The sequence below is a fragment of the Aegilops tauschii genome, chromosome 7, assembly GCF_002575655.3.
Source record: "Aegilops tauschii subsp. strangulata cultivar AL8/78 chromosome 7, Aet v6.0, whole genome shotgun sequence".
NCBI lineage: Eukaryota > Viridiplantae > Streptophyta > Magnoliopsida > Poales > Poaceae > Aegilops > Aegilops tauschii.
This window is the reverse complement of record NC_053041.3, coordinates 612,294,430-612,322,229: the sequence shown is the minus strand read 5'-3', so window position 1 is coordinate 612,322,229 and position 27,800 is coordinate 612,294,430. Positions and strand designations below refer to the sequence as shown.

At 46.2% G+C, this 27,800-nt stretch overlaps 1 protein-coding gene and 1 pseudogene across 2 annotated transcripts; both read left to right on the top strand.

Annotated features, from left to right (window-relative positions):
* Window positions 1-1,669: 1,669 nt before the first annotated feature.
* LOC109767340 (F-box protein At5g18160-like) lies at window positions 1,670-3,826 on the top strand. 2 transcript variants are annotated; one of them, XM_020326105.4, is made up of 3 exons: window positions 1,670-1,954; window positions 2,081-2,169; window positions 2,319-3,826. In XM_020326105.4, the coding sequence occupies exon 3, from the start codon at window positions 2,332-2,334 to the stop codon at window positions 3,562-3,564; it is 1,233 nt and encodes a 410-aa protein (XP_020181694.1). In that variant the 5' UTR covers window positions 1,670-1,954; window positions 2,081-2,169; window positions 2,319-2,331; the 3' UTR covers window positions 3,565-3,826. The 2 variants fall into 2 exon arrangements, with proteins under 2 accessions (XP_020181694.1, XP_045086998.1); XM_045231063.2 differs by having other exon boundaries at window positions 1,670-2,169.
* Window positions 3,827-24,596: 20,770 nt separating this feature from the next.
* On the top strand, window positions 24,597-26,290 carry LOC109767339 (uncharacterized; annotated as a pseudogene).
* The last annotated feature ends 1,510 nt before the right edge of the window (window positions 26,291-27,800 follow it).

Genomic DNA, 27,800 nt, shown 5'->3' with positions numbered 1-27,800 from the left:
GCGGAGACGATGTTGTAATGTAAGAGTTTCATTTTTCCCGTGGCGAGATTAGACTGGGATGGGGGGAACTTATATATCATAACAAAGGAATGCAGCAAAGCGACACGGTAGAGAATCACAGGGCATCCGTGAGTTGACGTCCAGTAAATTTGTGTGTGTGTGTGTGTGTGTTGGGGGGGGGGGGGGGGGGGGGGGGGTAGGGCTGCTATGGAGGGGGTGTGAGTTATTTACCTAAAAACACCACACTTTGGGCTAGAGTAACCATTTGGTACCAGATTGAAGGCAGAAAAAAAACACACCAGAACTGTGCCTAATGAGTAGCGCGGAGCACTGATGAATTTGACCGTGAAAATAGTGGATCTGACCGATTAGGCCCACCTGTCAGCCCAATGTGGCATGCCTACATGGAAAATTTGCTGAGGTGGCCAAAGGCCCCATCTGTGGGCCTCTCTCTCCCTTGAAGCCATCTTCTTCCCCATGACCGCGACCACAACCAAGCCAAAACCCGCGCCACCGCCGGAGCCTTACCCGGGCAAGCCTCCCCCCAGCTAACTGATGTCCGCCGCCATAAGCCACTGGATCGCGTGGGATCTAACCCCAACCGCACATCCAGCCCTTGTTTCACCCGGATCCGACAAGGATCCGCCCAGCTGCCCAGCATGTCAGACTCCAGCAGAAGGGACAACTGCGCGACGGCTCGGCGGGAGCGCTTCGGCACCCTTCCAGCAGTGCAAGACGGCGGGCTTGTCCGGCTCGTCGACCGCGCGTACGTGCATGACCAGAGATGATGGCGACGCCGCAAACAGTGGGTGCACGCAGAGGAGCTCGGTGGGGCAGCACGGCGGGCATTCGCAGCGCCGCACCTCCTCCTGCCAAACAACGACGACGGACACGTATCGGATGTCCGTAGGAGAGCTCTACGGCGTCGCGCCGCACCCAAGGCATCTTCCGTACGGGACCTCCTGCTCGGGCTCGGACGTATGGAGATTCTTGCGGGGTCACACCCCGTGGGCACCCCGGCCATACACAAGCACAAGTGGTGCTATGTACGGCGACCGGCGGCACCGCGGTGGTGCACAGTGAGGCCTTGGCCGCGCCTGTGTCAAGTCCTCGCTGTGAGCCCATTGTCGCCTTCACAGCAACAAAAGACTACCAGGGGCGCCGCATCAGTCCTCTGTGTTATGCATTAGGCGTAGAGTTGGTGGTTTTTTGTGCCCTGCCTGTGATGTGGTACCAAGTTATTCCCCTAGCCTCAACTGTGGTGGTTTTTGGGTGGCGTGGATTTGAAAAACGAGCAGAGGGGATATACGGAGAAAGTGAAGCCATTGCAAAAAATATTATCTACTCCTTCCGTTCGTAAATATAAGTTTTTTAAGATTTTAATATATGAACATTCAAAGCAAAATGAGTGAATCTACACACTAAAGTATATCTATATACATCCGTATGTAGTCTATATTAATACCTTTAAAAGACTTATATTTAGAAACGGAGGGAGTATTTGATATAATTTCTCTTATTAATTCCGGCAACTGATTAATGCTCATCCAAAGGATTGGTACACTCAACCGCAAAAAAAAAGAGAGGAGTGATAGACTCGTCATAAGAGATCACGGAGAACTGCCGAGTGCAGGCTGCAGAGGCAATAATTGTTTCTCATTTCCAGATCTCACCGGCGCCTTATCAGATCGTGTCCGCCTCCCCAAGGCGAAGACTTCTCCTCCTAGGTCTCCGGTCGTGTCGCCTCCGCTGCGCGAGACCTTCTCCTCTTGGGAAGGCGATGAAACAGTAGCACGGCCAGAGTGCCCTAATTCTTTCTCCGCTCCCGGATCAAGTTCGCCGGTGCTCCTCACTGCCACCCGCCTCATCAGATCGTCTTCGCCTCCTTACTCCGACACCATATTCTGCTGGGGATCAAGCACGGAGCGCCTTCTTCCCCAACACAGCTACACAGGTACGGTGAGCAGCTTCTCCGCCCAAAGCCCCAAACTAGTCGCGGTCAGATCTCTCCTGTCCGACCCGTTTTCTTCGTTTTCCCCTCATCTCCGTTGGCGCTCAGATCTCGTCTGTATTACTGCAGAGAGGCGACGGATCACGCTCGCCATGCCAACATAGCTCGACTGCCGTCGACCCGTCGTCGCTGCTGGATCTGCGCGTCTCCAGTCCCAGGTAAACCCGTCTTGACCGTCCTCCTGTACTTTTCTTACGCGTTTCCTTAATTCCAGGCGTTCGCCGGAGCAGTTAGCTGTTGACGCAGACGCTCCACCCTCACCTGGTTTCTTGGCTTGTACTTACTAAATCTTTCTGATTCATTTCAGCCGACGGAGCACCATGCCGGACTGGAGAGGTGACACCCAGCTCGGGGACCTTCCCAAGGAGCTGATTGACAGCATACTCGTCCTGTTGCCGTCCAAGGACGTCGGCCGCTGCCGGGCCATCAGCAAGTCGTGGCGCAGTATCACCTCCACGTCTGAATTTATGCTTGAACACCATCGCCGCCAGCCGTCGCTCCCCATCATCAATGGGGAGGGCTGGCCTTCGAGTTTCGTCCTCTTCCGCCAGGCCGGCACCAGTTCCTCCAATCAAAAGCTCTGGCCATTCAACCCAGGCACCAGATTCCATTCAGATAGTTGCCTCCAGGGGACTTGTGATGGCTTGATCATCGTCAACTGGGGATCCCGGTTATACGTCTGCAACCCGGTCATCCGCAAACATATTCTCCTACAACAGCCTCAAGCTGGGCAGGCCTACAACCGAGTAAGCGGTTTCTACCGGCACCATCCAACAGGAGAACACAGGGTTCTCTTGGTCTCAACTCCATGTCAGGGTAAATCCAACTTATATGTCATCACGGTTGGATCTACCGATCCGAGACATGTCACAGTGAAAATGCCAATCGTCCTGTCATCTTATGTGGAACATAGGTTCCTGGTTAGGCTGCTCCCTGGGTCCTATTGTCCGCCACCAGTCCAGCACCGTGGTAGCCTACACTGGTGCCCTCCTTGTGGTACTGGTGATATTCCCAGAGGCATTGGAGACATTATTGTGTTTGACACAGAAGCCGAGTCATTCCGATGGATGCACACTCCTGCCCAGCCATACTCTGATAAGAAGTTGTTTGAGATGAAGGGGGAACTTGCTTTCTGGGGCGGCAGATACTCCAGCTCGAATATCGGTTTAACCGTCATCGATGTCTGGGTGATGCAGGATTACAAGGTCGGAATATGGGGTTTCCAGTACCGGATTGACCTCTCAACGTTGGAGGCATCACGGCAACTATATCTATCTTCTCACAAAAAGAAAAAGAAAATACCACTTCATTCAGCACTACAATGGTTCAACGATGTGGTTCTGCTCAACGAGCGTGAGCTGCTGATAAGGTTTAATTCAGAACATGTGCTGCGTTGCGACACTGATGGTAAGTTTTTAGGTATGGTGAACATTGGGAAGAGTCAATATCGCATGATGCTCACCCAGTACTACCTCAGTGAGAGCATTATTCCAATTCCGTCCAATGATATGCAAGAAGATGACGAAGTGCCTCCGTTCATAGGGCATATCTAAATGTTTGCGACTTCTGGTTTGTTTTATCCTTGGATTTTGGACATGCCATTTTGGATGGCTGAGGACTTGCAGTAGCAGTTTGCTGTCATCAGCTGCTGCTTATTAATTATGATGCCATGAACATCTTCCTAATGCTCTGAACTGTGGAGTATGTATATATGTTATTGAAACCTTTTCTACTGTTCATCGCTGCTCCAAATTTTACTTTTCTTTCACATATTTCCATCTATATATGTCTGTTCTTGCGTGTTAGTCGCTGAAAGGTTATTCAGTATTTCTCCTTTCAAGGCTGCAGGTATTTCGATCTTTGTTACTCAGAACGAAATTTGGTGCAAACACTCGGGTCCTACTAAGTTTTTTTTTTTGGAATGCAATTTGGTCAAAGCTATCAGAGTAGTACTCCTACTTGCTATGCTTTTGCTTAGCTGTGTACATTATACCCTGTAATCAACACACAATTTTTGTTGTTGAAATTGTCCTTGATTTTTACTTCAGTGCTGATATGATTAAAGAGAAACTTGGTACTGTCATGTACTTCAGTAGCAATTTGCTGCTGCTTTTTTTTTTTTTGCAACCAGTGTTTTGGTACTTTTATAAGGTAGAAACGAGCTGAAAATGCGCTCCCCTGGAGCAAGATAGGTGTGCTGATTATTGGTTCATTATAGCTAGCTAAGGATTTTTCCTTGCTCAGTTTGGCCGTTCTAAGACTCATCAATAATTCTTCTCATGTAGATAATCCTTCCAATGATGATATGAAACCGGACCTCCGCAATTCAACTGTTTCGTCCATGTAACTAAAGTGACGAATATAACACCTAGCAAAGGAAATTTAGTACTATAACCTTCTCTTGTTTCCAGAGAGAAAAGTATCTGCCCCATTCCCGTACCTGAACCCCAGCTCCCCAAGATTATCCCTCTCCGGATGCACCCTCGCTACGTCATCAGTTGTGGCACCAATTCGGTCAGCCAACCGATTGCAGCCGGAGAACACATCATCATGGATGTCGTCGAATTTCACGTTAGGCAAATGAGATGGATGATGAAAAACCATTAGATATATACACTGACAAGCTCGAGAAAACGAACCGTTAAAGGCGAAGAATTCAAGGCTTACTATTAGATTTGAGCTGCTTGGTATGGACGTGTTCAGATGGATTTTTTTTTGCGGGGAGTTGGAGACCGGTGAAGACGAGAGGGCTGTTATATAGGAGGTTAATGACTGGTTTGTTTCTATACTACGTAGTATACAACTGATGTTTTGGAAATCCAATTCGGCTCCTAGGTGCACGTGCTCCTATGCATGAAAAATGATTTTTCAAATCTCAAAAAGATCCCAACAGAATTTTGATGTGCTCATAGTCACATCCAAATGCTACCTACAATTTTTTAGGTAAAAAAGGTTAAGCATTTTGTCATGTGCAAAAAAAAAACATATTGAACACCAAACGCTACACACAAATTTGTTTGATAAAACACTGTTGCTCCGTTTGGCATGAAATTTGTCAAACATGCTTGAGACATTAAAACGAACATCTACAAAGAAAAAATTAGATTTTTTTGAAGTTTATTACTATTTTTTAAAATTTACTATTCATGCGGGAGCAAATTCACCGGTGAGCAAAAACGTCCTTTCCATATGTTTGAGCAACATAGAAAAAACACTAACAAACCACTACGCCAGTGGATCACGACATCAACTGTCAAAATTAATCGTAGAGTGTCCAAAACTACTGTCAAAATTAGAATCTTGTCACATGATTTGTGTTTCGAATTCACAATTTTGTGTGTGTGTGTGTGTGTGTGTGTGTGTGTGTGTGTGTGTGTGTGTGTGTGTGTGTGTGTGTGTGTGTGTGCATATATATGTTCTATCCATATCCCTAGATTCTTTCGGAAAAATCCAAACTTATAGAGAGAGGTTTTTGGACATGGAAGTACTAGCTATATGCAGTACATTTTCCTTACCAATGGTTGCTAGGTTACAATAATTTGACTGAGACTGACGATGCTAAAGAAAAAGAGAATAATAATGTATTGGAAATTTTTCTTGTGAGTCAATTATTGCTTTAACTAGATGTGGTCTCTAAATTTCAATACCAGATGATCTAGATTAATCAGTTTCATAACCAAATATATGTGTTCCGTTAAAAAATTGTGAAGATGACGGTTTACATATTTTGCACAAGAGGCATCCTACTAAGCACAAATTTAAAAATATTTTTGAAATAAAATAAGTAGAAAATCAGACATACTTTTTTCGGGAACGAAAAATCAATAAACTAGAAGGAAGACATCAAACACAATCAGGCGCACGACTAGGACGCACTCTTGCATTGTCAGCGTCGGCGGAGGAACATTAATCGGTGGAGAAAATCTTGTTGCATATTGGCGCTCTTTTTTTGTCTCATTTAGTCGCTTCATCTCCTTCTCCTTCTCATGCACGTCTCCTCCTCTACTCATATATATGGGCCCTTTCCCGCTCGTGCATGGCGCTTCCTCCCATTCCTTCTCCCCTTGTCTCAGTGCACGCAGGTTTCTGCAGGGGAAGCGCGCAGAGGAGGCTCCTGCAGCATGGAGGCAGCGGTGGCGGCTAGGAATAGTGTGTGTGTTATCGACGGGAAGGCTTCATCGCCTCGTGGCTCCTCAATCTCCTACCGCAACCACGCGGAAAATGACGGCGATGAGGAGGCCCGACCCTTGGCGGAGACCCGCACCCCCGAGTGGTTGCGACGCCGGATCTCTTCGCCTCACGGGTCCAGCCCTCCCGTCCGCGCTGTGACGCCGGCAGTATGGAGGCCCGGGCTCGGGCAAGCACCACGGCGTCGTGTGGCCGGCGGGGGCTCTTTGGACCGCGCGGTGGGGGACTGCCGCGGCGCCCGGTCATGTGTTCCGGTCACGCCAAGCTGTAGATTTGAGCTGCTGTCTTCGGTTTGTTTCCTCCAAGTTTTGATCTGCACCTCTACCCCACCATCCCTCTCAACTAAGTTCGAGCTTGAGACAGTGAAATCCCTAGCAGGTGGCAGAGGCTGACTGCCATGAGATCTCCCGAGATTGTATGTGCCAGTTTTGGTTGTGCACACCAATCGTTTGATGAATTGTAGAAGAAATTGTATGATGTTGTTTATACTAGATTGGAGCTAACTGCTTGAGTATGTGTCAGTTATACTGATTGTGTTGTTGTAGCTCTCTAATTTTGGAAATTGGAACACAACAACCGCCTCTGAACATTTTTATTTGTATCAATTCTGTTAGATATTTCAACTCTCGGAAATCATAATATTTTGATATGCTGTACATAGAGTAGCATCCATCCTAACTAACACTGGTAATACTTGCTGTGGCTGATCTTCTTCGCCAGGTCCTTGTTTGCTTCACAGCCCATATGGTAAGGGAACTGCATATGGGAAGTGCCTTATTATGATGTTTTATTTTGGGAAAACCCAATGATTTTTTTCCTAACCCAAAATTGCTGAGGTAGGTAAGAACAAGTATATAGTAGTAATGCACCATATATACATTGAAGTATTATTTATGTTATTCTTGATCAACCCATGAATTATCGCATTCTGGAAATCGAAAATATTTGATGCAACATATATGTAATTCTCAGGATGTTCTGGGATCCGGGTGAGCTTGATATGGCCTGACATAGCTCATTTAATTATGAAGTAATAGAACAAAAGGAACATGTCGGGAAACAGTTTTCAGCTGTGAACCAAGTTGTGCGCTCTCTCTCCCTCCTCCCCCCCCCCCCCCCCCCCCCCCCCCCCCCCCCCGCGCGCCTCCCTAAAAAATGGCCTACTTTTCTTAGTTAATGAGCGTAATAATTGTTTCCCCTCATTATAAAGCTCTTGAACCTTTTTCTCATTTGTTTGGACATATCGGGCTGGAAGATTTTATGCCTGTTTCTGCATTGGATATGTATTAAGAATCTAGCATTTAAAATGCTACTGACTTTTTAGTGTGTTGCTAAGTGCAATTTCAATATATGCCTTATGCTTGCATGTGCTAGATGTTGTAGTTTCCTATATAACTCTGATGTTGGTCTTTCTTTGAAAATAAATGAATCTTCCTTTTTTGGAACATTATCAAATAAGTTTTCCTGTACTACTAAGTATTGAGTAGTAATTGAGTTCTTACCTTAAAGATATGTAGCCATATATGTTTCTCTTTACATGAACAATATACACCATTTTACAATGTACATTGCTTCAATAGGTGGTGTTGACTATGATTTTCTTTTGGTATTGAAACTCTTGAAACTCACTACATAATTAGTCTTCCATTTCTTGAAATAGAACACATGCCATGAGCAGATATTACAAATTGCCTTGTTTTATAGGTAATCCAAGAGTTACGCCCGATCTTACACATGATTTTTGTTTGTTAGCAAGGATGATGCCTGCTAACAAGCGCGCTGGTCTCTAATTATCGTTGATTGAATAGTGTGCATGATTCAAAATTGGTTATTATTTGTCTTGTACTCTCTCGTTTAAACTTATTATGTCGTGTCGCGTTATTTGTCTTGGTGCCCCCGATTGTCATGGATAGTAACGCTTCAGGACTTGTTTCCCTCCTGTCTTGGAATGTTCAAGGCCTCGGCGATGTGGACAAATGCCCACTGGTTCGGCAGGCCATTGTCGATGCTGACCCCTCCATGGCTTGCATCCAAGAAACTAAGCTCGCCTCCCTCTCCCTCGTCAAGGGACGCTCATTCCTTCCCACCCGCCTCTCTGCCTTTGAGCGATTAGATTCTGACGGCTCCCGTGGGGGCCTTGTCACGGCCTGGGACCCGAATGTTTTCTCCTTGACCTCGTGCGTTGCTGGCCGCTACGCCCTTACCACTGCTCTCTCCTCGACCTCTTCCGACCTGGTCTTCTCGGTCACTAATGTGTACGCGCCCTCAGATCATGCTTTCATGCAAGATTTCGTCGATGAGATGACGACCCTCGCTGGGTCGATTACGGGGGCTTGGCTCGCGCTGGGTGACTTCAACCTTATTCGCTACCCCGAGGAGAAAAACAACAACAACTTCTCCTCTTCTCTCGCGTCGCGTTTTAATGCCCTTATCGATGCCCTCTCCCTCATCGAGCTCCCCTCTCGGATCGCCTCTTCACCTGGACTAACCGCCGAACACCGCCCACTCTTGCCCGGCTCGACCGGGCGTTTTTCAACTCCGATTGGAACGTCGCTCTTCCCCACTCCTCCCTCGCTTCTCGCCCCCGAGTCACTTCCGACCACTTCCCCCGGGTGGTCTCCGCGTCCTCACGCATCCTCGTCTCCCGCCTCTTCCGTTTCGAGAACAAATGGCTCTTGGACCCAATGTTCCTTCCCTCCACCTCCCCCTCGTGGGATATCCCGGCTCTCTCTATGGACGGGGCAGAAGATATCGCTGTGAGGGTCAAGTCCTTCCATCGCGCCGCTAAGGTTTGGAAAGCTGCTCACCGGTTTGTCCCTCGACTTGATAATAACTGTAAATTCCTGGTTGAGCTGTTTTACTTTTTCGAAGAGTACCGTTTGCTCTCTACAGAGGAGTCAGCTTTGCGTCGCGATGCCCGGCTCGTGCTTGCCTCCTCAGTTCATCAACAGGCGGCCTACTGGCGTCTATGAGGGAAGTTCCGTCGGGTGGCCGAGGGAGACGAGAAAACCCGGTTCTTCCATGCCCAAGCGTCCCAGCGCTTTCGGTCCAACCGAATCAAAGTGCTGGACGTGGGGGCACCGTCGTCGTCAACCACGCGGCCAAGGCCGAGGCCTTGCACGCCTTCTACGCCAACCTCCTGGGCAGGGCCGGGGATCCGGTTTGTGTAAGTGCATCTAGTGCCCCTTAGTGATTTTGGTGTACTGAAGACTTATAGGTTAAGGGACTAATGTGTTTATGAGAGTACACAGGTCTATAAGTCTATGAGGAGTTTGATATTTACAGAGAAAGTCGACCCCTAAAAATGAAGTTCTTCGACTGAAGACTTTGGTATTTCTGAAGACCTTCTGAAGACTTTGAAAGTTAAGAAATTGGTGTGACCTTGAAGACTTGGTATTCATTTGAGGAACATGAAGCGTGAAGACTTTTGTTTTCATAGTTTCATTTTCTCTTTCTTGAGTCATAGGAAACACCGTACTGTTAAAGGGGGTCGAGGAAATACTAACGAAAATTTTCCATGTGATGCTCAACTCAAAATCCTATACCTACCAATCCCTTCGAGTGAAGCCATTGGAAATCTCATACAGTTCAGTCATATTCTTCAGTGATAGAGATGAAGTTCTTCTGGTCTCTGAGGAATTTGTTCTGACTGAGGAGTTAGGAATTCGCCAGTGCGGATTGCCTACACAGTGAGGAACATGATAGCCCTGAGGAATCTGAGCCTCAAATTTCCGACCGTTGCTGTGCTATGCGCCAGCTGTCCCAAAATATCTTATCCACCTAACGTTCATATCATTGAAGGGCATTTATGTCTTATCATGTCGGGCTGCTCCCTAGGCTATAAATAGCCGCCCCCTACAACCACTAGCTCGTTGGCTGCTCCGAGAGAAACTAACACTTGTCATTTGAGAGCATCCCATCCTCCGAGGACTTTGAGCGAAAATCATCAAGTGAGGAAAACCCCAAACCCAAACACCTACAAACCCAAAGTGATTGAGCATCACTGAAGGGATTGATCCTGCGTGGATCCGACGCTTGTTACCTTTGAAGACTGTGCTTCTTCCAGATGGTTAGGCGTCATGGTCTAGAACATCCAAGAGGAAATTATGGATCGCCGAGTGACCGAGTTTGTGAAGGTTTGAAAGTCACCTGAAGACTTACCACGAGTGATTGGGCGAGGTCTGTGTGACCTTAGCTCAAGGAGAATACGGTGAGGACTGTGTGTCCGGGACTGTGTGTTCTCAGGTTTAAATACCTAGCCGCTCCAACCAGACGTACAACTAAGACAACAGTTGGAACTGGTCTACCAAACCATTGTCTTCACCAAGCCTACTGGTTCTATTTCCTCACCTCTTTCATTTCCTCATTACTGTGTTGTATGCTTGTTCATATCTGCGTTTGAAGACTTTGACTGAAGACTTTCTCAATTTCCTCAGTCTATTTGTCTTCATCCTGTGTTATCCTGTGTTTACGCTTTCTGTACTCTGTGCTTGTTTTCATTTCATCATGATGACTATGCTTGTGTTCTGCTATGCATACTTTTGAGTACTTATTCCGCTGCATGTAGTTCTTCGCTAAGGAATTTCCTCACCCACAAATTCCTCAGTGAAGAATTAATAAAAATCGCCTATTTACCCCCCTCTAGTCGATATAACGCACTTTCAATTGGTATCAAAGCAAGGTACTCCCTTGTTCTGTGTGATTTTGGTTTAACCGCCTGGAGTTTAGTTATGTCGACCGCAGGTATGATCAAGGTCTCTGCTGGGTGTCCCACCTTCGATGGGACGGACTACCCCTACTAGAAGAATAAGATGCGAATGCATCTTGAGGCCATTGATAACGATCTCTGGTATGTTGTGGAAAATGGTGTTCCCTCTGTCTCACCATCACTGAACGCTACCGATGTGAAGAGATTCAAGCAACTCGATTCTCAAGCGAAGAATATCATATGTGGCCATCTGAGCAAAGGACAGTATGGAAGAGTGAGTGCTTTGGAAACTGCTAAGCTTATCTGGGATAGGCTGTCCAAAGTGAATGAAGGAGTCTCAACTCAGCGTGACTCTCGAGTTGATGTTCTTCGCAATCTCTTCAACCACTTCAAAAGACTCGACAATGAAAATGTTCAACAAACCTTCGATCGCCTCACTGACATCTCAAATGAGCTTCAAGCACTTGGTGCCACTGACATCACCGACCATGAGGTGGTGAAGAAATTGTTGAGATCGCTTGATTCCTCATTTGATACTCTGGCTTTGATGATACAAGAACATGCTGATTACAAGTCACTTGATCCCGCTGATATCCTCGAAAGGCTAAACACTCATGAGTTCCAGCTTGCTGAAAAGAGAGATCTATATGGTTCGAGCTATGGCAAATCACGTGCAATGAAGGCCAAGGCAGTTTCTGAGTCTGAGGATGAAGACTCTGACAGCAGCCTTGGTGACCCTGAAGAACTGAGCCATGATCTAGCACTGCTCGTGAAGAAATTCCAGAAGTTCTCAAGACGTGGTCGCTTTGGAAGACCCTCAAGGAGCAATGATTCCTCATCCAGTGACTACAAGAAGAGGCTTGTCACAAATGCAAGAAACCAGGACACTACATTCAAGATTGTCCTCAGTGGGAAAAGGAATCAAAGAAGAAGAAATACAAGGATTACAGTTCTGATGATGCCAAGAAAAAGAAGAAATCCTCAAAATCTTCATCATCAAAATCCTCAAAGTCTTCGTCTCACAAGAAGAGCAGCTCCAAAAAGGCTCGGACATTCATTGGCAAGGAAATGGACTCTGAGGCTGAATCTGAAGAAAATGAGGAAGAGGAGGCATCTGAGGATTCCGAATCCGGTGTGGCTAGCCTAGCCCTCGCTACTGCATTCGTCAGCAAGTCTATCTTCAACACTGAAGAAAATGATCTCACCAATAAGGCTGATGAAGGCAATGATGACTACGCTCCCACCTATTGCTTCATGGCAAAGGGTGCCAAGGTACTCAAATATACCTCCTCTGAATCAAGTGAGAATGAATCTGATGAAAACCTTAAGCCCAGCTATTCTAAACTTGCTAAGATTGCTGTGAAACAACAAAGGGCCCTTGAAAAGGTTCAAAACATGCTAGACAAAAGTGATGATATGTTGGGTGAAGAAATGGATCGCACTAAAACTTTGACTGAAAATCTTCAGAGACTTCAGACTAGGTTTGACAACCTTCAAGGTCAACATAACACTCTCTTATCTGATCATGAGAAGCTTTCTTATGAATTTCTTCAAAGAAAGCAAGATCTTGAGAAGCTAAAAGTGAGTTATGAAGATCTTCAGAAGGAGCGCGATTCATTACTTGCTCAACAAATCAGCGCTGCTCAGGAAGAATTTGTTCCTCCATGTTTGAAATGCATTGAACGTGAATCTGCTAATTCTTCACCTGAATGTTCAAATGCTTCTAATGCTACAAATTCCTCAACTGTCTCTGCTATCATTAATTCCTCATCTGAGGACATTGCTAGTATCACTAACGATGCAGGGCTGAAGGAATTGTACATGACAGGCATGTACAAAAGCCTCAAAGGGCATCAGACTCTTTGTGATGTGCTTAAAAGGCAGATCCTCAACAGAAACCCTAGGAAAGAGGGTATTGCCTTTGAGAGGAAACTCAATGCTGATGGTACATATTGGAAGCCTGAGCAGTACCCCAAAACCTCATGGGTTTTTGCTAAGGGACCTCCAGTTGATCCATCTAATTTATCTGGCTTTACATGTGAATCTTCTCATTCTTCTGATGAGTCATTTGACTCCAACTACAAACTGTTTAAAACTCAGAATGGTGAAGTATTTGCTAGATATGTTGGCACTAACTGCAGGAACCGTTCCCCTATGAAGAAAATATGGGTTCCCAAAAGGTGCCTTGAAAGTCTTCAGGGGAATGTCCTCATGACACCACTTGTGAAGATTAGGAACCCCAGATCAAATTATTCATATGGACCAAATTCTTCATATGGATCCAACTCCTCATACGGACCAAATTCCTCACATGGATCATATTCCTCAAGAGGATCAAAGTCCTCATATGAACATCATCGTGCTAACAACTCTGTTTCGCAGGGAAGAGCCAAGGGCTATGAATATGAGCATTATTCTTCTAATCATTATGTTCATAAGTCCTCAAAGAATTTCTCTGCTTATTCATATGCTTACCCTAACTTCTCTTATGTGAAACGAAACGGATTGGCTTCTATGCCACCTTTCTCATATGGAGCTCGCAGAGTGATGAACTCTTTGCCACCCCTTCAGATGTGGGTGGTGAAGAAAAAGAACTAACCTCTTCTGCAGGGTCAGGTCTCCAGACATGCTTGAACGTTTGAAGAATTTGCTGGAGACCTGAAGAGTGCCTGAAAGGACGCAGGCTAATCATGAAGAAATGAACTTTCATTTCTCACGTCCTCATACTGTTTTTAACTGTTGCATTGCTTGATGAAATTGGTCTGATGAATTGATGTCATATTCTTCACTGATGAAGTATATGAAGTTCGTAAGCTGCACTAATTCATCTGCAGGATGATCAACCCAAAGCCACTGAGTGGGTCCTTGATAGTGGATCTACAAATCACATGACTGGTGACAAGAATCTATTGATTGATGCTCCCTTATCACCATCGCATCTGAAGCATATCATCTTCGCTGACAAAGGCAAAAGTCAGGTATTGGGTCTAGGTAAGGTTGCGATCACAAAGGATCGACACATGGACAAAGTCATGCTTGTCGAGTCCTTAGGATACAACCTCATGTCTGTCTCAATGCTTTGTGATCTTGATATGGTAGTTGTCTTTGGCAAGTATCGTTGTGTTGTGGCTATGGAAGCTGACAATTCCAAAGTCTTCGAAGGCTTTAGGAGAGGAGACTTGTATATTGTTGATTTCTCTACAGGACCGCAACCGGCCATGTGCCTACTCGCAAAAGCTTCAGAAGGTTGGCTATGGCATCGACGACTTGCTCATGCAGGCATGAGGAATTTGCACACGCTTGCAAAGAAGAAGCATGTCATTGGCATTTAGAATGTCAAATTCCTCAAGGATCACTTGTGTGGAGCTTGTGAAGCTGGAAAGATGACCAAGGCTAAGCATCCAGCGAAGACTATCATGACCACTACTCGACCATTCGATTGCTTCACATGGACCTCTTTGGTCCTAACCATTACTCAGCTGTCACAAATGACGCATCCCTCTATGGCCTTGTTATTGTTGATGATTACTCTCGTTACACATGGGTACACATTGTTACTTACAAACATGAAGTGCAGGAAGTCTTCAAACAATTTTCCTCGAGGGCTTCAACCAACTTTGGTGTGAAGATCAAGCACATTAGAAGTGACAATGGAACTGAGTTCAAGAATTCTGGTCTTGATGACTATCTTGATGAACTTGGTATTACTCATGAGTTATCTTCTCCTTACACTCCTCAGCAGAATGGCATCGTGGAGCGCAAGAACATGACTCTTGTTGAGATGGCTCGCACTATACTTGATGAGTACAAGACGCCTCGTCACTTCTGGATTGAGGCAATTTATACTGCGTGCCACATCATCAACAGGGTATATCTTCACAAATTCTTCAAGAAGACTGCCTATGAACTCCTCACTGACAAGAAACCCAATGTGAGTTATTTCAAAGTCTTTGGTGCTAAATGTTGGATTAGAGATCCTCATCACAATGCTAAATTTGCACCGAAAGCACATTAAGGTTTTATGCTTGGTTACGGAAAGGACTCGCACACCTACAGAGTCTTCAACACCATTCTTCACAAGGTTGTTGAAACTGTAGATGTGCGGTTCGATGAAACTAATGGATCGCAAGGAGAGCACCTACCCTCTGTGATAGATGAACCAGCACCTGAGGAAACTATCAAGTTCAAGGCTACTGAGGATGTCATTCCTACCGAAGAATCTGCTGAAGAATTCATTCCAGAACGTGAAGAACGTCGAGCTAATGCACCTGAAGAAATTGCTGAAGAAAATGGTGCTGAAGAAAATTCTGATCAAATTCCTCGACGACAACCTACTCATCCTCGCGTTGCAAAAGAAGTGCAAGTTGAGAAGATCATCGATGACATTGAAGCACCAGGTCCTCTCACACGCTCAAAAGCGTCACATTTATCTAACTTTTGTGGGCACTATGCTTTTGTCTCTATCACAGAGCCCACTAAGGTAGATGAAGCATTTCTGGAGCCTGAGTGGATTCAGGCCATGCAAGAAGAATTACATCAGTTCGAGCTCAACAACGTTTGGGAACTGGTCAATCGTCCAGATCCTCGCAAACACAATATCATTGGCACAAAGTGGATCTACCGCAACAAGCAAGATGAAAATGGCCTTGTGGTGAGTAATAAGGCACGGCAAGTAGCTCAAGGCTACACACAGGTTGAAGGAATTGATTTTGATGAAACTTTTGCACATGTTGCTAGACTTGAAGCTATTCGCATATACTTGCTTATGCTAACCATCATGATATCACTTTATATCAAATGGATGTGAAAAGTGCATTCCTCAATGGTAAGCTTGAGGAAGAAGTATATGTTGCTCAACCCCCAGGTTTTGAAGATCCTAAGCATCCTGACAAAGTCTTCAGACTAAATAAGGCCCTCTATGGCCTCAAGCAGGCCCCTCAGGCGTGGTATGATACTTTGAAGGAATTCCTCATGAAGAAAGGCTTCAAACCCGGTTCACTCGACCCTACTCTTTTCACTAAATCATATGATGATGAATTGTTTGTATGCCAAATATATGTTGATGATATCATCTTTGGTTGTACTGACCAACGTTATAGTGATGAATTTGCCTATATGATGAGTGAAGAATATCAAATGTTTATGATGGGAGAGTTGAAATTCTTCTTAGGTCTTCAAATTCGTCAACAGCGCAATGGCATATTCATATCTCAGGAGAAATAACTCAAGGATGTACTGAGGAAATTCGGCATGCAAGATTGCAAAGGTGTCAAAATTCCTATGCCCACAAATGGCCATCTGTGCACTGATGAAAATGGTATTGACTTCGATCAAAAGGTATACCGCTCCATGATTGGTTCTTTATTGTATTTATGTGCATCTAGGCCAGATATAATGCTTAGTGTTTGCATGTGTGCCCGATTTCAAGCTACACCGAAGGAATCACACCATAAGGCTGTGAAGCATATTCTTCGATATCTAGCTCACACACCAACACTAGGATTATGGTACCCCAAGGGCTCGGCTTTTGATCTCGTTGGATATTCTGACTCTGACTATGCTGGTGATCGTGTGGATCGCAAGTCAACATCTGATACATGTCATTTCCTCGGACGATCTTTGGTCTGTTGGTTCTCGAAGAAGCAGAACTGTGTCTCACTGTCTACTGCTGAAGCTGAGTACATTGCTGCTGGTTCTTGCTGTGCTCAATTGCTGTGGATGAAGCAAACTCTCAAGGACTACGACGTCAACGTGAAGAATGTGCCTCTCTTCTGTGACAATGAGAGTGCCATCAAGATTGCTCACAACCCAGTTCAGCACTCGAAGACATAGCACATTCAGATTCGTCATCATTTTCTTCGCGATCATGTGTTGAAGGGCGACATTTCTATTGAGCATGTGAAGACTGAAGAACAGCTAGCCGATATCTTCACAAAGCCCTTGGATGAGAAGAGATTTAGCAAGTTGCGGTGTGAGCTAAATATCTTAGAATCTTCGAATGTTCTTTGAAGAGGACACTCATCCTAACACTTATGCAAAATTGATGACTTAGATGTGCAACACATGAAGAAACATTTTTCTTCAATCAATGAAGAATAACACTCTAAGTGTGAATAAATTAATGAAGAATTTGATTCTCAGAACCCTACGATAATTGTACGCGGTGTCTGAAATCATCATTCTTATACGGTGGGTCACGCCACCATAAAAGTTGAAAATCTTCAATTTGAGTTTTTCCTCAGTTTTTGAAATTCCTCAGTTGTTCATATTCTTCAACTTTGCAAAATTTTCACTGTTTCCGTCGATTTTCTTCATTGGTTATATATATATATATATATATATATATATATATATATATATATATATATATATATATATATATATATAAAAGTTTATGTCCTCTACAGCAGTCACTTATGGCTAATTCTTGAAGTTGGTTTTTCTGCTAAGTGAATGTGATCGGACCCTTCCCCCTCTATGCTATACTCAACCCAATCTATTCACAAATTCTTCATGTGCGTTCTATTTGAAACTCGTTCAAAATCTTCACTGTGTCCTTGTCAGCTGAAGAATTTGCGAACGGAACTTTTAACTTATCTTATCCAAATTTTCGGCTTTGCCGCTCAAACTGTTCCGTTTCCCACGATATACTTATCTATTCACCCACGATCTAACACGATCTCCAGTTCTCAGTACGTGGGTGACACATTTCAAGCGAATGAGAAGGGTCAGGGGCACATTCGTCCAATTTCTTCAGGCGAACAGTTTTTCACCGTGGCTATAAATACCCCCTCTCCCCTTCCTCACTTCTTTTACTCCGCTCGACCTCTCTCCAGCTCGAGTTTCTCAAACCCTAGCGCCGCCGCTACATCATCGTCGCCGGTGAGGAAGAGCTTCACTGCCTCGACCTCGTCGCCGCCGTACTCGCGCCGGCCGCGGAAATCTTCACTCCGCCGCCGCCGTAGCCGTCTTCCTCCACCAAGTTAGGGCATGGAAGATCTGCAGAGACGAGCTTCACTTCTCCACATCCCAGTTCGTCGTGTTCTTCGTTCAGGGTAATTAAAAGTTACTTTTACTGCCCTCTTTGATTCAAATGACTTCTACAAAATCTCCAAAGGTGTTTATTCCTCAAATTTTTCACACACTGAACACCTCACTTGTCATCTGTTCTTGATTCGTTTCTCTAAGCATCATTTTTCTTCAAGATTCCTCAATTGTGTGGATCTTCGATCTATACAACTCTGGAAACTAAGACAAAGAACGCTTAGTGAAATTCTTCAAGACTCATCTGGTCAAATTCCTCAAACTTGTTCTTTTTGAAAAACCTTCTGAGAACGCATATGACCTCTCCAAATTCCTCGCAACTATACTCTGTTCACAAGTACTCATGTCCGCTGCTGAATCACTAGATTCTCATCAACTTAACTCATTTGCAGCGTTCCTCGAAGAAAAGTTGCATACTTCTTCAGAGAGTTCAATTTTTCAGATTCCTCAACTGAAGAAAATGGCTGATGGAAAGAAGCCACAGAAAGGAGGAAAGAGGCCTGAGGTCAATACTGCCTTTGAAATCCCTGAGGACATTTATGCTGGGTACTGCACACCGCCTGAGGAAGATAAGAATCAGCGCAAGGTGCGCATTCAGAGGATAGAAAGGAGATGGGCAAAAGAGTGGAGGGAGTACAGGTATGTGACTCCAAAATACATGAAGAAATTCGCTGTTACTCCTCCATGCTCAAGACCACCATTGGCACCTAGCCAAGAGGCAGATCCCACTAGCATCAAGCGCGGTGAGGATTTCCCTGAAGAATGGGCCAAGCGCCAGGCCAAGTTGGCCAAACAGGCAAAAGATGCAGTGAAGAAATTCAACAAAGATTCCACTGCTGCTGCTGCTGAGGCCTCTGTAAGGCCGAAGAAATCCATGGCAAAGAAGCCTACGCACAAGCCAAGCGCCTCTTCTTCAATGCCCTCACGGCCAATTTCCTCAGCTAAGCCCTCACGGCCAATTCCACAAGCTGCTCCTGCTCCTCCAAAGTCCTCAGCTGCTCCGACAAAATCCTCAGCACCTGTGCATCTTGCCACGTGCCAAAGGACTACAGGCATCTCCATTGCCTCAGGAGCTTCAGCTAGTTCCTCAGCTGCACCAAATTCTTCAACAGGACCCTCTCTGCTGAAGACAAAGACCACTGCTGGACGAGGCTCTCGCCCAAGTCCTCACAAGAATCAGGTCGCCTTCCAAGTGCCGTCTGAAGAAGATGAAGCTGATGATGAAGAACTTGATGAGATCATCAGAGATAGGCAAGTCAGGGCCGCTAGAGCCAAGGGCACAAATGTGCCACTGCTTTTGGATCCAAGGTTGATCCTCGACTATATTGATCTCTGGCACAAGGACCCAAACACTCCTATGCCTGATTTCAAGTTGACACCTGGCCAAAGTAACATGCTGACCCATTTCATCCAAGAAGAAAAATGGAAATATGAGAAGGCCAGGCAGATCAAGAAAGTGCAATATAAGAAGGAGAAATTTCTGAAGAACAACGTTGTCACTATGACAACTGATGAACTTGTAAAGATTCAGTCTGAAATCAAAGTCCTCAGCGATGATTTTAATGCTTACTATGCTGATTGGCAAGGAGCCAAGGTCAGGTTTGTTAAACTGACTTAGAAGTTCACCACCAATGTTGCAGCTCCAACGCAACAGGAAATTCCTCAGGCTGGAGCATCTGCTCAGCCAACTGAAGAACATGCCAGCACCGCTGATGACAATCAGGCTGCTGAAGAAAATGTGAGTTCCAAGGCTGATGACTGCATTCCAGCCACTGAAAAAATTGCTAGGGCACCCACTAGTGGTGCGCCTGAAGAAAATGAAGAGGTCAGGGCAACTGCATCAGTTGTGTCTGAAGAAAATCAACCAGATTCCTCTACTCCTCCTGCGCCTACCCCAACTCCTATCCTTCCATCTGCATCAGATGTGAAGAAGACCAAGGCTGCAGAGCATGCAGCTATGAAGAAAAGGAAAGCATCAGCTACTTCAGATTCTTCAGCTCCGAAGAAGATGAAGCCTTTGACCAGTTCGTTTGCAAATCCAATTGATGTTGTTCCAGTTTCCTCCATGCCATCAAAAGAAATCATCCCTTTTGATGAAGAATATGAGATCCCTAGTGGATCCGATGAAGAAAATCCTTCTGCTGCTTCGTCAGAGCAGATGGATGAAGAAATTGAAGTTGATAGAATCCCTTCAACCCCCACAGTCTCCTCGCCTATGCCTCAGTTCACAGCTGAAGAGGCTGGCGTTGAAGAAATGGAAGATGAAGATGTGTACATTGGCTGTACCACACCTGTGATGAATGATGACTTTTGGGAAAGTCAGCACCCCAATTCTCCACTCTTCACTCCACTGCAGCAAATTCCTCAGTCCCCAGTCACTACAGTTCAAATGGGATCTGATGAAGCTCATGAAGACATTCCAGCCGCTAGTGCTGAAGAAAATGAGAATGAAGAATTGAAGAACCAGGCTGCCACTAAAGAGGAACCAGAAATTCCTCAGCCTGAATAACCTGAGATTGCGATTCCTGAGGTCATCATGCAACTGACTGACACTCCACTGCCCAAGCCAAAGGATCCATTCTCAAGGAAGCAAAAATTCAAGGCTGATGCCTTCTTTGGCGAGCACGTATTCTTCACTGATCACAACCCTTATGACTCTGCTCGCATAAGGAAGAGGTGTTTCTGGACTGCCAGCCAGGCAAATTTCTATTCCTAAGTGTTGTTCAACAAAGACAAAGTCTTCGATCATGAGCACATTCCTCACGTGGATATGGAATCTCTGCCGTGCTTCTAGCCAGTCCTCGGTGTTCTTCACGATGCTGGATTGTTAAATTTCTGCACTGACATCTGTGATTGGAATGAAGAACTTATTCTTCAATTTTATGCGACGCTGCACATCACCGAAAATTCTGAAGATGTGAATTCATGGGTGCTGGACTGGATGTCTGAAAACACTCACTACAAGGCACCAGCTACTGAATTGCTTCGTGCCTTACCACTCAGTCCTCCCCTTGAAGGTGCTTGTTGCGTCTACAATGAACCTGAGCTTACCGATCACTACATGCAAGTGTTGATGAAGCCTTTGAAGCCAGGTCAGGCCCCAAGAACAAAATTCCTTGTGAAGGAATTGTTGTATGTGCCTCGGACTATCTATCGCATTTTGACGAAGACATTGAGTCCAATCAAGGGCCACGACTCGAATGAAGAAGAAGTCGTTGGCATCATGAAGAATCTGCTTTTCAATATCATTCATGGCGTTCCCTTCAACCTCCATGATTTCTTCATGAGGACTCTGGCCAATGTCGCTATGTCACCGTTTGAGCTGAAGCCTTATGCACCTTGGATTATGAGATTCATCAGAACAAGGTCTTCACTCAACTACAAAGCTAATACATTGAACCATTGCAGCTACTTGCCCCCGATCGAAGTCCTCAAACGGACATTTTCCTCAGCTGATGAAAAGGGCAAGGCTACTGCTGTAATTGATGAAGGCATTCATCCATTGGATGGTCAATTTCGCAAGGCTGCATCCTACTCCACCAATGATGACTCTGCCACCCATGACTCTGCCGCCAACGCACCCAAGCAAAATCCTCAAGGCACAGCACCCAGGGTGATGACTGACCGTGAGCTTCTCCTCAGTCTTCACCAGAAGGTTAATCGCAATCATAAATGGGTCAAGCGTCAGTTTGGTTCAATTCTTCACAACATGACTGCTACCCATAATGCAGTGAAGAAAAACCACTACTACCTTCATGAAACCCTCAATCGCACCTGGGCTGTTCTGTCTCAAGTCTATAGTGAAGAAGATCTGAAGGAAATGGGTCTCAAGGAAGATCTTGACTGGGCTGCACCTCCTCTGAAGAAGTACAAGAAGGTCAAGGTTCCTTCCTTGGTGGCCAGCTCCTATTCTTCATCACGTGACACTGATGAACATGAAGACTTGGACGACACTGCGGCAGGCCCAACATCAACAAACGACCCCAACAACACTGGCGCTCCTTCATCAACTTGATATTCTTCAGGGGCGTTAGTCCTCATTTTCGATCCTTTTGGTCATTCGATGACAAAGGGGGAGAAATTTGAGTTAGTCTTCAAGCGGGTCTATTATATGGGCATTTTTTTCTAAGTTACAACTCTCGTTCTTCTGATGACTTTGCTGGATCGAGTTGTAAATTTAAACTCTATGGTGACCTGATACTTTTGTTGTGTTCTTCTGCATGCTTATTCCTCGTTAATGTTATTGCACGCATGCTGAATTACATCAGTCACCATATTTCATCATGCATTTCAAATTCTTCATATTATATGTCAAATGCGTGTATGAATTACAAGATATAGGGGGAGATCTCCATGATTCAATTCTTCAAAGTGTGCATTGCTTCAAAAGCAAATTCCTCACTATGCACATCTTCAGGGGGAGAGTTCTTCTATATCTTGCAATCAAATTCCTCAATATCTGTATTTACACTTCATATGTTTATCCCCGTTGAAAACTTAACCTATATTGTCATCAATCACCAAAAAGGGGGAGATTGTAAGTGCATCTAGTCCCCTTAGTGATTTTGGTGTATTGAAGACTTATAGGTTAAGGGACTAATGTGTTTATGAGTGTACACAGGTCTATAAGTCTATGACGAGTTTGATATTTACAGAGAAAGTCGACCCCTAAAAATGAAGTTCTTCGACTGAAGACTTTGGTATTTCTGAAGACTTTCTGAAGACTTTGAAAGTGAAGAAATTGGTGTGACCTTGAAGACTTGGTATTCATTTGAGGAACATGAAGCGTGAAGACTTTTGTTTTCATAGTTTCATTTTCTCTTTCTTGAGTCATAGGAAACACCGTACTGTTAAAGGGGTCGAGAAAATACTAAGGAAAAATTTCCATGTGATGCTCAACTCAAAATCCTACACCTACCAATCCCTTCGAGTGAAGCCATTGGAAATCTCATACAGTTCAGTCATATTCTTCAGTGGTAGAGACGAAGTTCTTCTGGTCTCTGAGGAATTTTTTCTGACTGAGGAGTTAGGAATTCGCTAGTGCGGATTGCCTACATAGTGAGGAACATGATAGCCCTGAGGAATCTAAGCCTCAAATTTCCGACCGTTGCTGTGCTATGCACCAGCTGTCCCAAAATATCTTATCCACCTAACGGTCATATCATTGAAGGGCATTTATGTCTTATCATGTCGGGCTGCTCCCTAGGCTATAAATAGCCGCTCCGTACAACCACTAGCTGGTTGGCTGCTCCGAGAGAAACTGACACTTGTCATTTGAGAGCATCCCATCCTCCGAGGACTTTGAGCGAAAATCATCAAGTGAGGAAAACCCCAAACCCAAACACCTACAAACCCAAAGTGATTGAGCATCACTGAAGAGATTGATCCTGCGTGGATCCGACGCTTGTTACCTTTGAAGACTGTGCTTCTTCCATACGGTTAGGCGTCATGGTCTAGAGCATCCAAGAGGAAATTGTGGATCGCCGAGTGACCGAGTTTGTGAAGGTTTGGAAGTCACCTGAAAACTTACCACGAGTGATTGGGCGAGGTCTGTGTGACCTTAGCTCAAGGAGAATACGGTGAGGACTGTGTTTCTAGGACTGTGTGTCCTCAGGTTTAAATACCTAGTCGCTCCAACCAGACGTACAACTGAGACAGCAGTTGGAACTGGTCTATCAAACCATTGTCTTCACCAAGCCTACTGGTTCTATTTCCTCAACTCTTTCATTTCCTCATTACTGTGTTGTATGCTTGTTCATATCTGTGTTTGAAGAATTTAATTGAATACTTTCTCAATTTCCTCAGTTCAATTTCCTCAGTCTGTTTGTTTTCATCCTGTGTTATCCTATGTTTACGCTTTCTGTACTCTGTGCTTGTTTTCATTTCATCATGATGACTATGCTTGTGTTCTGCTATGCATACTTTTGAGTACTTATTCCGCTGCAAATAGTTCTTCGCTAAGGAATTTCCTCACCCACAATTTCCTCAGTGAAGAATTTATAAAAATCGCCTATTCAACCCCCCTCTAGTCGATATAACGCACTTTCAGTTTGGCGCTTTGACCTCGAAGCGCTCTACGCAGGGACGGCCCCTGTGGACGGCGGCCGCCTGACTGCCCCCTTCGAGCTGAGTGAGCTTGCAGCGGCGGTCCAGGGCCTCGACCCTACCAATGCGCCAGGCCCTGACGGCTTGGGTCCGGCCTTCTACCAGCCGGCCTGGCCGCTGGTTTCGGGCGCGGTTATGCGGTTGATGGACAGCATCTACTCCAACACGGCCGACCTCTCCTGCATCAACCGCGCGCGCGTCGTCCTTCTCCCCAAGGTGGAGGGGGTGCTTGCCCCGGGGGGGTTTCGCCCCATCTCGCTCCAGAACTGCGACATCAAGATTGCTTGCAAGGCTCTCACCACGCGTCTCCAGCTTCAGATCTCTGATGCGGTCGATGTGGACCAATCTGGGTTCATTCGTGGGAGGAGCATCTCTGAAAACTTCGTCTATGCGGAGGAGATTGTCCAGTGCTGTGAGAAGCGGCGTGCCCCCTCCCTCGTTCTGAAGCTCGATTTCGCGAAAGCTTTTGACTCCATCAACTGGGGGAGCTTGCGCCGGATCATGGAGGTCCGAGGGTTCCCGTCACTGTGATGTGACTGGATGGATGCTATATTCAGCTCTTCCATGTCCGCCGTCATCTTGAATGGCGTTCCCGGGCGATGGATCCGCTGCAAGAAGGGGTTGCGGCAGGGGGACCCCATCTCCCCCTACCTCTTCTTGTTGGTGGCCGACGTGCTTCAGAGGATGATCAAGTTGGATGGCGGGATGCACCGCCCTCTGGTTGACGGGGCGTCTCCGCTCGTCCTCCAGTACGCTAATGACACTATCATCATCTTGCGTGCGGAGTTGGACGCGGTTCGACGCTTAAAGGCCATCCTCGACGACTTCGCGGCCGCGACGGGGCTCGTCATCAACTTCCACAAAAGCACCGTCGTGCCCATGCACGTCCCTGCCTCTGACCTCGACGCCATGGTTGAGGTGTTGGGCTGCTGTGTCGGCAGCTTCCCGCACGTCTATCTCGGTCTGCCGCTCTCCAACAGGAGGCTCTCCATCGATGACTTCCTCCCCCTCATCACCAAGGCCGAGCGCTACCTCTCCGGGTGGCGTGCGCATGTCCTCTCCTTCGGTGGGCGGCTAGTGCTGCTCAATGCCGTACTGGATGCGCTCCCCACCTATGCTATGGCGGCAATGGAGGTACTACGGGCGATTGATGCGCTTAGGCGCTCGTTCCTTTGGGCTGCCGCTGACAAGGCCTCGGGTGCCCAATGCCTCGTTGCCTGGGACCGCGTGGTTCATCCCAAGCATGAGGGTGGGCTGGGGGTCCGCGCCCTTCCGTTCAGAACAAGTGCCTCCAGTTGAAACTCCTGCATCGCCTGCACTCGGGGCGTGACGTGTTGTGGGCACGTTGGGTCTGGGCCGAGCTCGGCCGTGCCCTGCTCACCCCATCGGCCGCGTCTTCACTCCCTGGGCCGCACTGGTCGGCGCTGGCCAAGCTCATGCCGATCTACAAAGCTCTCTCGTGCGTCTCCATCGGCGACGGGCGAACCACTGCCTTCTGGCTGGACTCGTGGCTGCCTGGCGGCCCTCTCTGCGGGCAGTTTGGCTCTCTCTTCTCCCACTCCACCCTGCCGACGACCTCGGTTGCCCACGTCCTCCAGTCCGTGCTTGACACCGTGCTGGTGCCCCGCCTGAACCATGCGGGGGCGAGGGAACGAGCCCTGCTTCTCCACGCCATCCGGGAGGTTACCCTCATGACCGACGCCGATGTTCGTCATCTTCGCCAGGGCTGTGCCAAGGGCGAGGGGCTCTCCTCCGCTGGAGTCTACCAGCTGTGTCACTTTGGTGGCGTGCTGGTGCCGTTCGATGGCTTCGTCTGGAGGAACTACGCCCCAAGCCGGGTGCGGTTCTTCGCCTGGATCTTGGTGCAGGCTAGGATCCACACGAGGGACGCCCTCCTGAAGAAACATATTGTCACCTCTGATGCTGCTGGGTGCCCTCTCTGCCCCGCTGTGCTGGAAACGGCAGACCACCTCATCTTTGGCTGCCCGTTTGCCCGTCGGTTCTGGGCTGCGGTCGGGCTGGCCCCCGAGGTCGACTCAGTCCAGCTTCTTCATCGGCTGCGTCCGCCTGCCTGGATGCCCGCCGCCTCCGGCCCGACATTCTTCCTCCTATGCTGCTGGCAACTCTGGAAACACCGCAACGCTGTTGTCTTTCAGAGGCTGCCACCATCGCTCCCCCGGTTGCTTCAGCCTTGCCTGCTGCTTGACTGCTTTACGGGTCACCCGACGCCCTGAGTGTGGCCGCATGTGTACCCCCCCCCCCCCCCCCCCCACTCCCCTGTGTATCTCTCCCTGTAATGCCGTTCGATGTTACCCCGAGCCGCTTGGCTGACCTTTGAGGTAATAAAAATTCAGGTGGGGAAAATTTCCCCCCGTGAAAATTCAAAAAAAAAATTGGTTATTATCAAATGTGGCTGAAAGGAAATGTCCCTCGGTCGCTGTCCTAAATCTTTTTTCCCCTCAAGTCACTAGCTTACTATTGGTAGTTAGTCAGTTGATAATTGGATGTCTAATTCCAGATACGTGCACCGTGCACCGTGCACCATCTACTCGATGGTATGCCCATATGGATTGTTTGATCTCTTTTTCTCTGCAGACTGCAGGTGCAGGTCCCCCGCTCGCTGAGGACAAGGTCAGATTGCTTAACGAGTTCTTTTATTTTAGGATTTTAAGATGATTAGTCCTTGAGCACCATAGTTGATTGAAATGAAATATGCGGATCACTTTTTGCTTCGAATTCAAATGAAATATGCGGCACAATAAAATGGTGTATATAGTGAGACTATGTACTGTATGAGTTATTTGAGTAATGATGTGAAAGCAATGTATAAACTTGCTGAATTCACCTAGTTTGCTGATACTGCTTTATCGATATGTGGCCAGCAAGTGTGACGTGCAAGTTATATATATTAGGGATCTAATGTACTATGTATTTACAAACTTTTCTGTGTGTTCCATGGTACTAAGTCGAACATCCACCAGCACAGATTTGGTTCTAATCAAGGATCACAGATTTCACGCTTGCACTGTAGTTTATGTCTCCATTCGTACATCATCAGTCTTAGTACTTGCTCTTGTGCCTGCTGGGCTTGCGCTGTTACTGAGTTTGCCTTCCCTTCCTAAATAGCAGACCTGATTCCCTTTATGTCCTTGAAGCAAAAATGTTTAGGATACACACAGAGCCAGAAGGTAAATATGGGGTCTGACAGAAAGAGTAAACACTGATTTTAGGTGCTGCACTTCAGAAGCGAGCCCCTCCTTCACCCGCACAAGCTCCTACAGGTAAATCAACCGTTCGTCAGCATATTTTTATATTCATTGCTTGGAACAACAAGCTGAATCAACTGAATTACTCACCTTATGCCAGGTCTAGGTGTGCAAGACTGCAAGCCACTAATAAAAAACAAAATATCATGTTAGACAGATATTTATCTATGGGAGATACACTACAGTGCAATTGATGCATCAGTCTCACCAAACGATGTTATGCTGGGTCTCATAGGAACACTTGCATTTCGTTGGACTTCCTTGAAGCCAACAGACTAGGATGACTTGTACTTATACTTACTACAACAGATCACTCTGATTATTTCACAAGAAGCATTTCAAGCCCATGAGTTGTAGTTGTAATTCTTTTCAAACTGCCATGATTTTAACCAAAAGTTTAGTACAGGTTCAGATTCTAATTTGTGTGATAAGTTTATAACATTTCAGTCTTGCATGTTTCTTTATAGCTTATATCTCT

Bases quoted from the DNA above. Each gene is read 5' to 3' on its own strand.
- LOC109767340 (XM_020326105.4), top strand. From the start codon at position 2,332: ATGCCGGACTGGAGAGGTGACACCCAGCTCGGGGACCTTCCCAAGGAG.